Source organism: Dipodomys merriami, unplaced genomic scaffold (genome assembly GCF_024711535.1).
Source record: "Dipodomys merriami isolate MVZ:Mamm:240054 unplaced genomic scaffold, mDipMer1.0.p SCAF_34, whole genome shotgun sequence".
Lineage (NCBI taxonomy): Eukaryota > Metazoa > Chordata > Mammalia > Rodentia > Heteromyidae > Dipodomys > Dipodomys merriami.
In genome coordinates, this window is record NW_027204937.1 from 11,270,334 (window position 1) to 11,283,490 (window position 13,157).

General features: G+C 46.4%; 1 protein-coding gene across 1 annotated transcript in view; it reads left to right on the top strand.

Annotated features, from left to right (window-relative positions):
• Trabd2b (TraB domain containing 2B) overlaps nt 1–13,157 on the top strand; it is a 207,567-nt gene that overhangs the window by 166,193 nt on the left and 28,217 nt on the right. The window contains exon 3 of the mRNA XM_069987285.1: nt 8,173–8,319. Within this exon, the coding sequence (XP_069843386.1) occupies nt 8,173–8,319 (147 nt within the window). The remainder of the gene's footprint in view (nt 1–8,172; nt 8,320–13,157) is intronic.

Sequence of the window (13,157 nt, forward strand, 5' to 3'; positions counted from 1 at the left end):
GGGCTTCCCAGTGAAGCATTGGATGGTAGCTAGATCTCAGGGCCCTGCTTCCAGCCTAGAGCCAGGAAACCTTGTGTTTATTTGAATGCCTGCTGCTCAGTAGCCTGGTATCCAGCGGCAGGATTCTGTGTTCTGTGCCGGAAGCCTGGGAGACCCAGAGCACTGAGCAGGAAGCCAGGAAGCAGTCAGCACTGCTTTGGTGCCGTCCATGGGACAGGAGAATAAATAAATAAATTTCAGCAAGAGCCTGGCAGGCTGTAACCTTTGTGTAAATGTCCTCCAAGCCAGAGAAAGCTTTGCTGTGAGGGACTGCCATTCCTTGCCTGAGTGCTGACAGATGAAGCTGGCCTGGGGCGGCCAGGGCTGCTCAGCTCTGTGCCCTGGATGTCCTGGGTCCTGGTGGGCGGCTGCACAGGATAAGGATCTTAATGGTGGGTGACTCACCCAGCTTTTCATGTATACGTTCATTCTTTTTGTCTTTTTTTTTTAATGCCGGTCGTGGGGTTTGAACTCTGGGCCTGTGTGTTGTTCCTGATCTGATGTGTCCACAGCTAGTGCTCTACTACTTGAGCTACAACTCCACTTTCAGCTTTTTTTTTTTTGTAGTTTAGTGGAGATAAGAGTCTCATGGATATTCCTGCCAAGGCTGGCTTCCAACCATGATCCTCTGATCTTAGCCTCCTGAGTAGCTAGGATTATAGGTGTGAGCCACTGGTGCCTGGCTATGTTTATTCATGTTAAGAGTCTATCTCAAGCATCCACTATGTATGTGCCTGATGCTGTGTTCTCTCTGTAGAAAGAGATAATCTGCCTTGTGCTCATAACACTCACTACCCAGCAAGAAAGACAAGCAGAAATATGATGGGCAATGGCCTGGAAAGCATCAATGGCTTCAGAGCACTTGTATATGGTTTAGGGAGGCTCAACTGAAGGAAGAATCCATCACCTATAGGGGACATAGCCTTCTGTACACTGAAAATTCATTACAGGCTACTGCTCCTAGGTCACAAGCCAAGGAGGCACTTGTAACACAATGTATTTGTGAATCTAAACATGAAGTCATGCTCATGAATGCAGTTTATTGACCAAGCATTGTTCTGTAATGCATAACTGGATGTGCATACCACACATGTGTTTGTCTGTGTCTGTGTGTACAGATAAAGAGATGGAGAAAGATTTGTTTTAAGGAACTGGTATATCCATTGTAGAGGGTAGCCAGTACAAAATCTGCAGGGTAGACCTCCACGGAAGAGTTGACACTACCATTCAAGTTCAAAAGCAGTTCTGTGGTAGAATTTCCTCTTCATTTAAGGGTATCATTTTCCCCCTTAAGACCATCAACTGATTGGATGAGTCTCCACCTTATGGAGAATATCCACTTTGCTTAAAGCCTATTAAATTAAATGTTAACAGATTTAAAAAACTAATACTTTCTTAGAAATGTCTATAAAAATGTTTAGCAAATATCTGACTTTGACTGAGTCAAATGAACATGTAAAATTAACCATCAGAAGTCTATTTTGTCCACTTGGATACCCATCTGCATCACCATAAACCACAATGAATCTCCAAAATAAGAAACTAAGAAAGTTGTAGCTCTGTCTCACATGATATAGTCATCTTACATGCAACCAAACATGCACTAATCCTTCCCCAGAAGAGGCTACTTAGTCTTCTCCTTAACATTGGTTAGCAATACTTAAATAATAGGATCTAAAGTCAATATAGCCATGTTACATGAGAAGGGAATCAGGTGGAGGACAAGAGCCAAGACATTTGTGATAGATACACAGGTGCACAAACATATTTATAACAACGTAAGGAGACTGCTCCTGGAAATCCTAACTGTTTTTCTGTAAATGATTATAGCCTATCATAGCTCGTATTTAACTACCTTCCCCTTCTTCTGCCCATTCTGTACTCCCTTTGCCTTTAGCAAGAACCTCAGCTGATCATGGTTTGGAACCTGGCTGAGGACCCTAACCTCCATTCCTATTAGATGTCACCCTAGAAGATTTCCTGTTTTCCACATACTCGCCCTTACCTCCACACACTTTGAGAGAGTAGTCTATCCCCTCCATGTGTTCAGGATCTACATCCCTGTCATACTGTCACTCTCTTTGCCTGTGGAGCCAGAGGCATGGCCAGGAAACAGCTTTAACTTATGGTGGAGCAAGAGCCTTACCATCTCCAGCATGCTGTGTACTGATATTTTACTAACAAGGTGGTTTGTTCAATTCACTGCAGGTGCACTCTGCTGTCTGCATTGCCCCTTGCTGACTCCCCAGCACCTAAACAGAGCTTGGCACAGAGGAGGCTCTCAGTGGGCATAGCCAAATAGCTTAGGGCCTTTGTTGAGATTACCCTGGGTTCCAGGTTTGATTACAATCCATATACTCCCATTCCGGACCATCAGCCTGAGAGCCAGGCCTGTCTTGAGAGACTCTGGATGCAAATCTCCTTTTTGATAAGACAGGGTTCAGTTGCTTTCCTCTCAGGTGACAATGCTGGGCCACCAAGTAGGCCTAGGCCTCAGGAGGCTCTGGCATTCCAGCCCATCCAAGACTGTTTACCTGACTACTTTAGAGCAATAAACCTGTCCTATCCCTTCTGGCGCCTGCCTCCCTCCATCCTAGGCCTGTGTTTGAAAATATATTTAAATTCCAGGCCTACACACTGCAGATGCCACAGGCCACTTTGGCCTCCTGGGGATGCACCGGGATTTTTGGCGACCAGGCCGCCACACAGCCATTCAGGAGGAGGGGGACTTGACCCACTATTTGTTATTCCATGTCAAAGCCTTATCATAAACATCATCCTGGAACAGACCACTGAGGCTCCGCAAGAGGAAGGTTTGTTGTTCCAAGGCAGCTGGGAGCCGAGAGCATGGAGGCCTCTGAGTCTGCTTAGTGCCAGGCTGAGGAATTCAGGAAACCAAGAGGGAGGCTGAAGTCAGGAGAGCACTTTATTCTAAAGCCTGTGCCCAGATTACCATGGCCACAATTGCCATCGGCAGACCTGCCTCCAAAATGAGCTTGGAAACAAAGTCCAGTTAGTCAAACTCAGATCCCTCCTGAAAAGCAGCTGAAAGTCAATGCTTGTTGAATGAATGGATGAATGAATGAATGAATGAATGAAGCTAGCTTCCCTCTATTTTCTGGAAGCATCAAGGTGAGGATGTTGAAAGGGGTGACATTAATCAAAAGGCATTGTATTCATAAACTGCTTTGTTGAATGGCTACTCTTCTGTACAACTACTTAAAAGTAACATATTACACACATATATGTATGTGTGTTATATGTATATATATGTACATATATATATATAATAATGCCATGAAATAAGCAACCCAAAAAAAATGCTCATGAAGGAGGACATATTGATTTGAAGTTCTGCTTATGACTTGGCAGAAGGAATTTCAAATCCCAGCTCTGTCTCTTATAGTACTGTGGCCTTGGGCTTGTCATTTCTTTTTGTTTCTTTGGATTTTTTGGTAAGTTAAGAGGCTTGAACTCAGGGCCTGGGCATGGACCCTGAGCTTTTCTGTTCAACTAGTAGTCTACCACTTTGAGCCACAGCCCCACTTCCAGTTTTCTGGTGGTTAATTGGAGATAAGAGTCTCACGGAATTTCCTGCCCAGGCTGGCTTTGAACTGTAATCTTCAGATCTCAGCCTCCTGAGGAGGTAGGAGTACAGGCATGAGCCACTAGCACCCAGCTTGGACTTTTTAATCTATGAATAGGAATACCAGCCACTCCAGCTGTCTCCCAAACATAGCAAGGTGGCCACTATGGACATTGGTCAACTAAGAAAACAGATTCCTGGCTGTCCCCAGTGCCCATCTCATTCTTCCATAGCTTTATCATCTTGGAAAGATATTTAATGTTTCCTCACTACATTTTTATTGTTTGATTCTGGTTTTTTAGAGACAGGATCTCACTGTCACCAAGTTTGGTCTGGAACTCACTTTGCAGCCCAGACTGAACTTGAATTCTCAATCTTCCTGCCATAGCCTCCTGAATTCTGGGAGTATACGTTTGGGCACCACACCCAACTCAGCAAGGTTTTATTATTTGTTTTCAATCTTTAAGTTAATGTGAAAATTAAATAAATCAATTTAGAAAGTTTCTGACCCCTAATATAAGCGGTCAATAAGCCTAGAGACCCTGGTAATGTGTGGATGAAGACTTCTTTATAAACTACATAGGGTGGGTACAAGGCCAAAGAAGTAGGGGAAGGAGCACAGAGCTCAGCATCAACATCTTTCCTCTTGCAGTATTTACTGCATACCTGCTATTGGTGATACTAGGGCTCAGGAGCGAAGAGAAAAGCAAGGAACAGTCGGTTCAGTGGGATGTATGCCCCTATAGGGGCTGAGGGCCAATGCTGAGACACATAGGACTTCTCAGATGACCTGGCCCTCATTTCCTGTCTGTAACACTCCAATAGCAAACTCTCCTGGCTATTTCACATGCATCCAGAGAGAAAACAGGTGTGATAGTGGGTGTGGATGTATGTGGACATCTGGAGATCCTGCCTTAGCCTTGTGGTCCAGCGCTGGGAGTCGGGGACCTCAGGGTGGAGCCTGCTTTCTCCAGCTCACATGGCTCACTGTGTGGCCTCTGGCAAACCCTATCCTCTCCTCCCTCCCAGGAACCCTGTCACCTCTCCTCTGGTATATGATGAAGGTATGATGAGATCAGTGGACCTCAAACTGGGCTCCAGGGTACCCATGGGAGTCCCTGCTCCAGCTTGCCTCTTCTACATCAACCAGCAAAGTTTCCATTTTTATCTGTGTCCCATTTGGAGTTCTAAGTAAGGTTCTTTTGGAAACCAACAATAGCAACAACAACAAAAAAAAGATTCCATGACTAAAAAAGGTTTGAAAACCTCTGGACCAGATGACCTCTAGGGACACTTCCAGCCAGCTCAAAGTTGAGAACACTTGCGTCTAACTATTTTCCTCTGCATTTTATTTAACAAATATGTTTTCCACGCACTTACTGCATGCCAGGTCCATTCTTAACACCCTACAGATTGTAATACACTTAATCCAGTGGAACACCTCCCAGCTGTGTGAGGGCCGCATGATTGCAGAAATGACTCTATGAGTCAGTTAGGGTCCAGGGGAGCCATTTCATCTTCTGGCATCCAGGGCAATGACCTCACCTCAGGTCAGCTGGTGCCTTGGCCAGGTGAACTTGAGACACAGTGGGGAAGGTGTGTGTGTAGTGGCTAGGTGTGGTTGCAGGAAATCTGTGTGTCCCAGGCCCTCAGAGGAAGGGAACAATCAGCTCAATATGGACACTCTCATCCAAGGCATGTGCTGTGTGAAAGGAAGTGCCTGTTGCCTTAGCAATGTTCACATTGTCCTGTAATCCATCCCTAACCGCCACACTGCCATTGACACCGTGCACCAGATGGCTGCAGATCTGATTTCAGCAGTGACAACCAGAGCCAAAGAGCCTGGAGAAGGCCTGGGGGTTGTGGAGAGGAGGGAGCTGTGGGTATTTTGACCTCACCTCCAGCCAGTTCATTAAGGGGAACAGACCAAACTTGATGTCTCTCATAATTTAGCTCTCCTTCCCAGATACCAAGAAATAGGATATGGGAGAGCAAAGATGGAAGCCATCTCCCCAGCCCAAGTTTGGCCCTGTTGCCTGGGCCAGTATTTTGGCCAGGTCAGGTGGTTTTTGTTCAGATTATAAATCTGAACCAAGTAGTGGTGGCATGCTCCAACCTACAGTTCAAATGCCAAAGTTTTAGGGTCTGTCCTTAAGGGATTATTGAGTACCCTTGAATTTATGACTGCAGCAGATCTCCATGTACCTCTCTTTACCAGGCAGAGTGCTGAATGCTAAGTTCAAGAGTGAGTAAAATGCACTTGGTCTTCAAGGAGCACCAACCCTTTTGAGGGACAGGCAATGAATGACACATGCTTTTGATGTCATCTAGGAGTACAGATCCATTTCTCCACCAGGCAAAGAATTTAGAGGCAGAGGAGTAATGTAGTAAACAGCAAGTTTATTGAAGGCAAAAGTATAGTACAGATTCTCAGTGGAGAGGGGCCCCCAGCTGGGAAATGGTTGAAACCCCCCCAGAGAAGAAGCCTTTCTGCTTTATTAATTCCTCTCCCTAAGACACAATTGATCAGTGAAGGTCCATGCATTATCCTGGGTCTTTCATTGGTCTCTGCCACTGGGCATGGGCACTGAAGTAAGTCCTATTGGTCAAGCCTGATCATGAAAGTGGATTTGATTAGTCATGCCCAATTGTGCACGAGGCATTACCTCACTACTCAGGTAAGATTGTGAGCCCAGTGAATTATGGGAAGAAGTGCCATCTTAAGCAGAGCCCAAGGTATGATGGGAACAAGAAGTACCATAATGGAGCACATGTTGTCTGCTATGTGTTATGTCCACCATTTTCTATCCCTAACTACTTAACAGTTCCTCATTCTTTCCCTCATTTATAAGCTATGTTCCCACTCTGGTGGACAGAAGTGAAGTGTATCAATCATCTATCACTACAATATGCTGTGTAATAACAACAGAATCCACCACTAATATAGCCAGGTCATTGGTAGGTAGGCTTCACTGAACTTACTGACTTCACATGTCTGGTCTCAAGAGCCCTGACTGGATCACTCTGCCCTGAAGGTCTCTCCTCCCCCACTAGGTGGGCCTGGGCTACACTCCAGGCAATGACAGATGCACAAGGTAGCAGCAGCAATACTCAAGGGCTTTTCAAGCCTTCCTTTGAGATGGTAACTGAGATCACATTGGCTGAAGCAAGTCAGAAAAGGAGGGAGCTACAAAGTCCTGTGGCAAAGGGGAGAGGATAGGATTTGCGGCTATTACAAGGTTAGTCTATCACCCAAAAGGAAAGACCTAATTCAGCTCCCAGGGTAGACAGAAAAGTATCATAGAGGCAGATCTTGGATAGCCATGTCTAGAGGCCAGCGGATGTTTGCTTCTGAAAGATGACTATAACAGAAGAACATGAGATAGCCGCACGTAGGGCTAGAGGAAGAAGGACTGCAGGAAGTTAGGAGGGGCTGGTGCTGTGGACCCAGAGGAGAATGATGCTTGGGCTTGAGTGGGTGTAGGCTAAGAGCCTGCAGCTTGTCATCTAAGTAGAAGGAACAGAGTTTGCCTAAGGCCTGAAGGCACAGGCTGGGATGGGAAGCAGCATGGACAGAAGGCCAGAAACCACCTCCTGACATTTCACACAGGGATTGCAATACGTTTTGTTTTGTTTTGTTTTTCTCCAACTGTGTTTAAATAACACCATAAATGATTGGGCCCCTCCTTCCCACAGGGTCTGAGATTCTAAGTCCTGTGAAGCTGGCTCCCACTCCAGCCATACTGATTGTGTCTTCCCTTCCTTGAGTCTCAGTTTCCCCATCTAAAATGAGAACATTGAACTAGACCATCACTTAGGGCCTTGTACCTGTGTTCTATTAGAACCATGGTCCTTAATTGTTATAGGCAGAAAGTGCTAAGGGAGTCTGTTAGTAAAGGACTTTGAGTCTGAAGGGCAGAGCCTGGGTGACTGATTTCTACATAGCAGATGCCTGGCTGGGCACAGCTGTGTCCCCAGAGCCTGCCATTGTTGGTCCAGAGGACAGAGGAGCTTGAGGACATGCCTGCTAAATGCAAGCAAGGTTAAGGCTCTCAGGGCCATGCTCCACCAGCCTTTCCTGGATAAGGAAGGCTTCCCAAGCAGATGGGCTTCAAATCAGACTTTGACATTGAGCTGTTTGTTGTTTTTGTTCACTTGATTGTTTTGCTTTGTTTGGATATACTCTTAACTATAAAATGAGCCTGCTTATTCTAGAAGACTTCTAAGCAAAGGAACACAAGGAGTCAAGAGAGAAGTCCATCATTCCAAGCCCAGATATTTTGCTGCATCATTAGACACAAGGTTGAGACTCAGAGAAGGAGGCAGACCAGCATGGGAAAAGGCCTGGAGACTAGAGCAGGCTAGCCATGCTCAGAGCCTATTGGTTGGACATAGGGAATGTGAAAACATCCTCTGGGCAAGCTGGTGCCCAGCCCCACACACCCTCTCTCTTTCAGGCTGTCCTTAAGCTCAGAGCAAAGAAGGTAGGATCTGAGGCCAGCGGGTCTCTGCGCATAGCCCTGATGCTCCTCTCTTTCCTTGGCCAGGTGTTGTTTGCCCTGAACCAGACCCTGCTGCAGCATGAGAGTGTGCGGGCAGGAAGCCTGCAGGCCCCCTACACCACAGAGGACCTCATCAAGCACTACAACTGCGGGGACCTCAATGCTGTGATCTTCAATCATGACACGTCCCAGGTGAGTTCCCCTTCCTCACCTATTCACATAGCTTAGAATCAGTCCCATACAACTCTACCTGGCATTTATTAGATACCTATGGTGTGCTGCGCATCTCTTCTCTGCCACAAAAAATAGGGACTATTTTCATAGCCCCTTTTATAGATGGGGAAAGTGAGCCTCAGAGAAGGAAAGAGACTTCTTCAAAGCCATGCAACTTATTAGTTGTTGAATTATCAAGTTGTTGAAATCTGCATTGCTGTAGGGCCTAGGATGTTGGAAGCTTAGCCTAAAAGACTGGGAAATGTTTAACAGGTCCAGTTCAACATTTGGGGAAACATGTAAACTGAAGGGAAAGCCCACAGTTATTCTGACCTTGAATCTAGCCTAAGATATTCTTTGTCTATTCAAGTCCTAGAAGAAAGATGACAACCAGGCCAGGCAAAGAGTAAGTAAGGAACTGAGTATGGCCTATCTTTGCCCAGACTTTACCAAACTTCCTGTTGCTGTTGGGCAAATTCTAAGGCACTTTGTCCAGGAGTTCGAAGCCCTGGACACCTTGCTCTCTGCTTACAGTATAGATCCCCTCAGGAACCTGTGGAACATGTAGCTGTAATGCAATTTGTCCTCCGGTGCTTCTGTGCCTTTGTCCAGGCTCCTCCCTCTTCCTGGATTCTTCCCACTTGGCCAGGGACAGGCATCACCTCCCCTGAGAAACCTTTCAGATACCCTGGATGGAGCTAGGTCCTCCTAGCACCTCTGCCTCGCCATGGTTCTTCTTTCATGATACTTGAATGTCCACTCACTCAGGAAGTACATGGGTTAGGCAGAGAAGATTACACTTCGCTACTCAGGACTTCCATATTTCTCAGGAAAGGAAAGCCAATTTTTGCAGTGGCCTGTGCCCATACTCTTCCCCAGCTCCCACCCCCATGTCCTCTGCCTCTCCCTCTGCATACCACAGCACACAGGCCTCTTTGCTGGTCACCTCTGACACCACTGCCTTCACACCACAGCTCCCTCTGCATAGAATGTCTTCCCAGGACTCACTGTGGCGGCTCATTCTCCCTCATAACTGGTCTTTAACACTTACGTCAACTATCATCAGCTCAATGAGGCTGATTCTATCTACCCTATTTATCAGAAGTGCAATCTATCCTCTACTACCAACTCAGACCATTTTCTATGCTCTGCTGTCCCCCCATAGCCTGGAGTATCCCAAATTGGGATACATATTTGTGCATTCATTAGTGACTAACATCTGATCCTCCCTACTAGAAAGCAAGCTCCATGAAGACAGGATTTGAATCTGTCTTATTCATTGGATTATCTTAACTGGCTAAAACAGTCTGTAGCCTGAGCAGGACTCAATAACTATTTACTGAATGAATGAATGGATGGATGAACTTGATTATAAATGCCAAGCACATGGTGCCATATAAAGGGACAGGAAGTAAAACCAGACAGAGTGGCCCTTGTGGGGCTCCCCTTTCATTAGTGTGAGAGGAGCAGAGGTGTTTCCTGCTACAGGAAATTTAGGTGGGACTGGTATAAGAAGGAAGGTTCCTGCAAAGTGAGTGGCCACAGACAAATCTGAGGTGGCCACACCCAGTAGAGAAAGCCACATGCATATACATCAGATATCAAGAGAGCAGGAAGTGGAGTGAGATATCAGATCATCAAAGGGGTTCTAGACCAAAGCCAAGATGCTCTGTCTGTGTGTGATACCCAAGACATGGGCTCACCCAGGGTAGAGTCTGCAGAGCAGAGAGCTGTGCAGCAGTGAGAACACCTGCTGGGGAGAGGGAGCCGAGGAAGGCCAAGCCAGAAGATAGTGCATTCATAAAGATCCTCTGGCTGCAGCATGAAGAGTGAAGTGGCATTTAGAGGCCAGAGAAGAACAGAAACAGTCTGGGTTGATAATGATGGGCCCAGAAACTAGTTATACCTCACCTCTAGCTTCTTGCCTTCCTGCTTCATTGTTCTCACCTTCAAAAAAGACCGTGCCCTGGCCTCTGCAGCCCCCAGGTCACTGGCACTGTCAGCACCTGTCATGGGAGAGAGGGCCATCCTGAGGTCCATCGAGGAAGCCTTGTCTAGGCCCCTGGTCTGCCTGAGGAGTAGTGTAGCCACAAAAATGTCCTGTGCAAACCCACTTTTGAAAGTGAAACATAACTAGGGGTCAGAGCAATTGGCAGGTATAAAAGAATCTTCTCCAACCATAAACCTGGACTATCCTGGACAAACCAGGACTCATGGTCACACCATCAGCCACCAAACCAATCCTTCTAACTTCTCTAAGCATATGCCTCACAGGTTCTTACTGGGAGCTTTAAGGGGACCTCAGGCCCATTCTGGGGGTGTCCCTTTTGGCTCCTACCCTGACGCAGGGTTGGATCCATGCAAGTTCTCACAACATCTGTTGGCTGGATGAATTCCAGCAAAAGATTTATGGAGACCAATGTCATCAGCAGACCTGAGCACTTGACCATCCTTAGGTTACAGGCCATGGAACAAGGAAGCCTATCCTGAAGCTCTTCCCTATTATCTCTCCAAGCCCTGGCCACCCTATCTTTTTGTTCCCCCTATCCTATACCTCTCCCTCCCTCCCTAGGACTCTGGGGACCTAACATGTCCTCTTTGAAATATTCTCATACGTCCTGCACTTAAACTTGTCATAGGAGATTTAAGACCCAGGACAAGCCTAATGACATCATTAGTTTGCTTCCCTCTCAGCCCTGGCTCACATCCAGGCCCCATCCTTGGCATGGAGCCAAGGCCCATCGCACAAGACATACAGAGAATGTTGGCCAGCATCCGGGCAGCCCCAGGATCCTGAGTGTCCAGCCCAGCTCCTTCATGGCTTTGAAATTTAACTTTTTTTGGTTTTGTCCATGTTAAACATTTTTGGTCCCTAAGGAACAAATGGGGATGCATCTTTGTACAAGTTCATATTTGTCCATGTATCCAAGTCCTTAAAGGGGGAAGGAGCCCTTTGTGGCAGCCTGTCCCATCACAGGGACAGGTGATAAACCAGCTCTGTCCCACAGTTAGGTGTTCATAACAGCTAATGCTTGTTCAAGATGTCCTTTGTGTCATACTCTGTGCTAAGTACTTCCCAAAACCTGTCTTATTTAATCCCTACATGCGCATTGTCCTCCTCCATGTTACCAGCTTGGAACCTGAGTCTCAGAGAGGCCAAATTGCCTTCTAATTATAATGAGGCCTCCCTCCCTCCCCAAGGCTAAGTGGAAAAAGAGAACTCCACACCGCATGGTGCTCACTGTATGTTTCCAGCATTCATAACCATGCTTCCTACAGCTCTTAGCCATTCACTTATCCACTCAGTAGCGAACAAATAAATATTCACCAAGGGTATGTGGTCTCATTCACTCCCATGCCTAGGAACAGAGAGAAGTCTTTGCAAGAGAAGTTTCTAGAATAACCTCCCAAGTCCAAGATCTTCCTGCTCTCCTCTACTCACAAGTATTTGGTGTTTCCTCTAACTACATCGAGTCCAGTGTGGCCTATTGTGTCATGGCTGCCAGTCATTCCTTCCAAGGGGGTGAAGAATAAAACACAATTTTTATTTGTATATTTTCTAAATAAATAATCCTTGGGCACAAACTCTGTATAATCCTTGATTAGGCACCAGCCAGGGTACTGCTACACACAGCTAAGCAGCTTGCTGTTCAAGCTTAGGGGAGGCTCCCCATATGATTACCTTATTCCCCTTAGGACAGTAAAGCAGTCCCACCATTCAAACGCCTTATCTCCCACCTTACTCTGAGGAACATGCTGGTCATATACCAGCTGACAGCATAGGCAGATGTCCTAGCTTCCAGTGGCCCTCAGCCTCAGTTTCTTTTGACTCTCCCCATTTTCTCAGAAAGAGTGTTGACCACCCATCAGTGTCTCTAGAAGCTATGTGTTTGGACTCCTATTTGGGGGCTAACACCTAATTTCCTAAAAGAAATAATTTCTTTATGCCAGCCCTCCATAAACCTCATCCATTAGTCAGTCTGACCTGGTTCCTTATGCTTTGTTACCTGGGGAGTGGAGGGAAGAAAAATAAATGGAAAACATTGTGTGAGCAAGAGCTTGGAGGCAATGATATTTGTGGGTTCAGAGGAGACTGTTGTAATTTACTGTCTCTGTTTCCTCAGTGGTCACATGCATGTGTAGGAGAAGATGGTACTAGAATACCTGCTTCTGCCAAACAGGCTGTACAGGTGAAATGCTGGGGATCAATCACCCCTTTTGGGGCACCCTCTTTATGCCAGGCACTGGCAACCTGGAATCACCAAAACTCCACCCTTGAACCTGGAGAGTCAACAGCCTACTTAAAAGCACAGTTGCAATGCTATTGACAGGCCACATGGCTGGCTATGATAGGGAAGGACCGAGGGTTGATATAGTTGGGCAGATCCCCGGCTGATGCTATTACAAAAGAAGCATTGGAGTCCTGGAGTTTGGGGTTTTGAAGTATCCTAAGAAGTCATAGAACCAGATAGACAGATACTGGTTCAATCATGGGGAAAAACCAAGGTACCACCTCCTATCACCTCTGGAGTGGGGGTTCCACATGTAACCCATGAAAAGACTCTTATCTTTTAGTCCCCACAGTCTCCTCAGTCCCATGTTATAAATGAGAAAAGTGGGATTCAGAAAAGGTGATCAATGTGTCCAATACCCAACAGCATCAGAATTGGTGCTGAAGTCCAGACCAGCCTAACTCCATGTGGTTTTCCTGCTGTACCAGGAGGTTCAGCTGACTCTCCACATCTCTTGCTAAACTGAGCTCCTTGTACATGCAGGTGCTGGGGTCCATGTTGAAGTGAGAGTAGTAAGGAGATAAG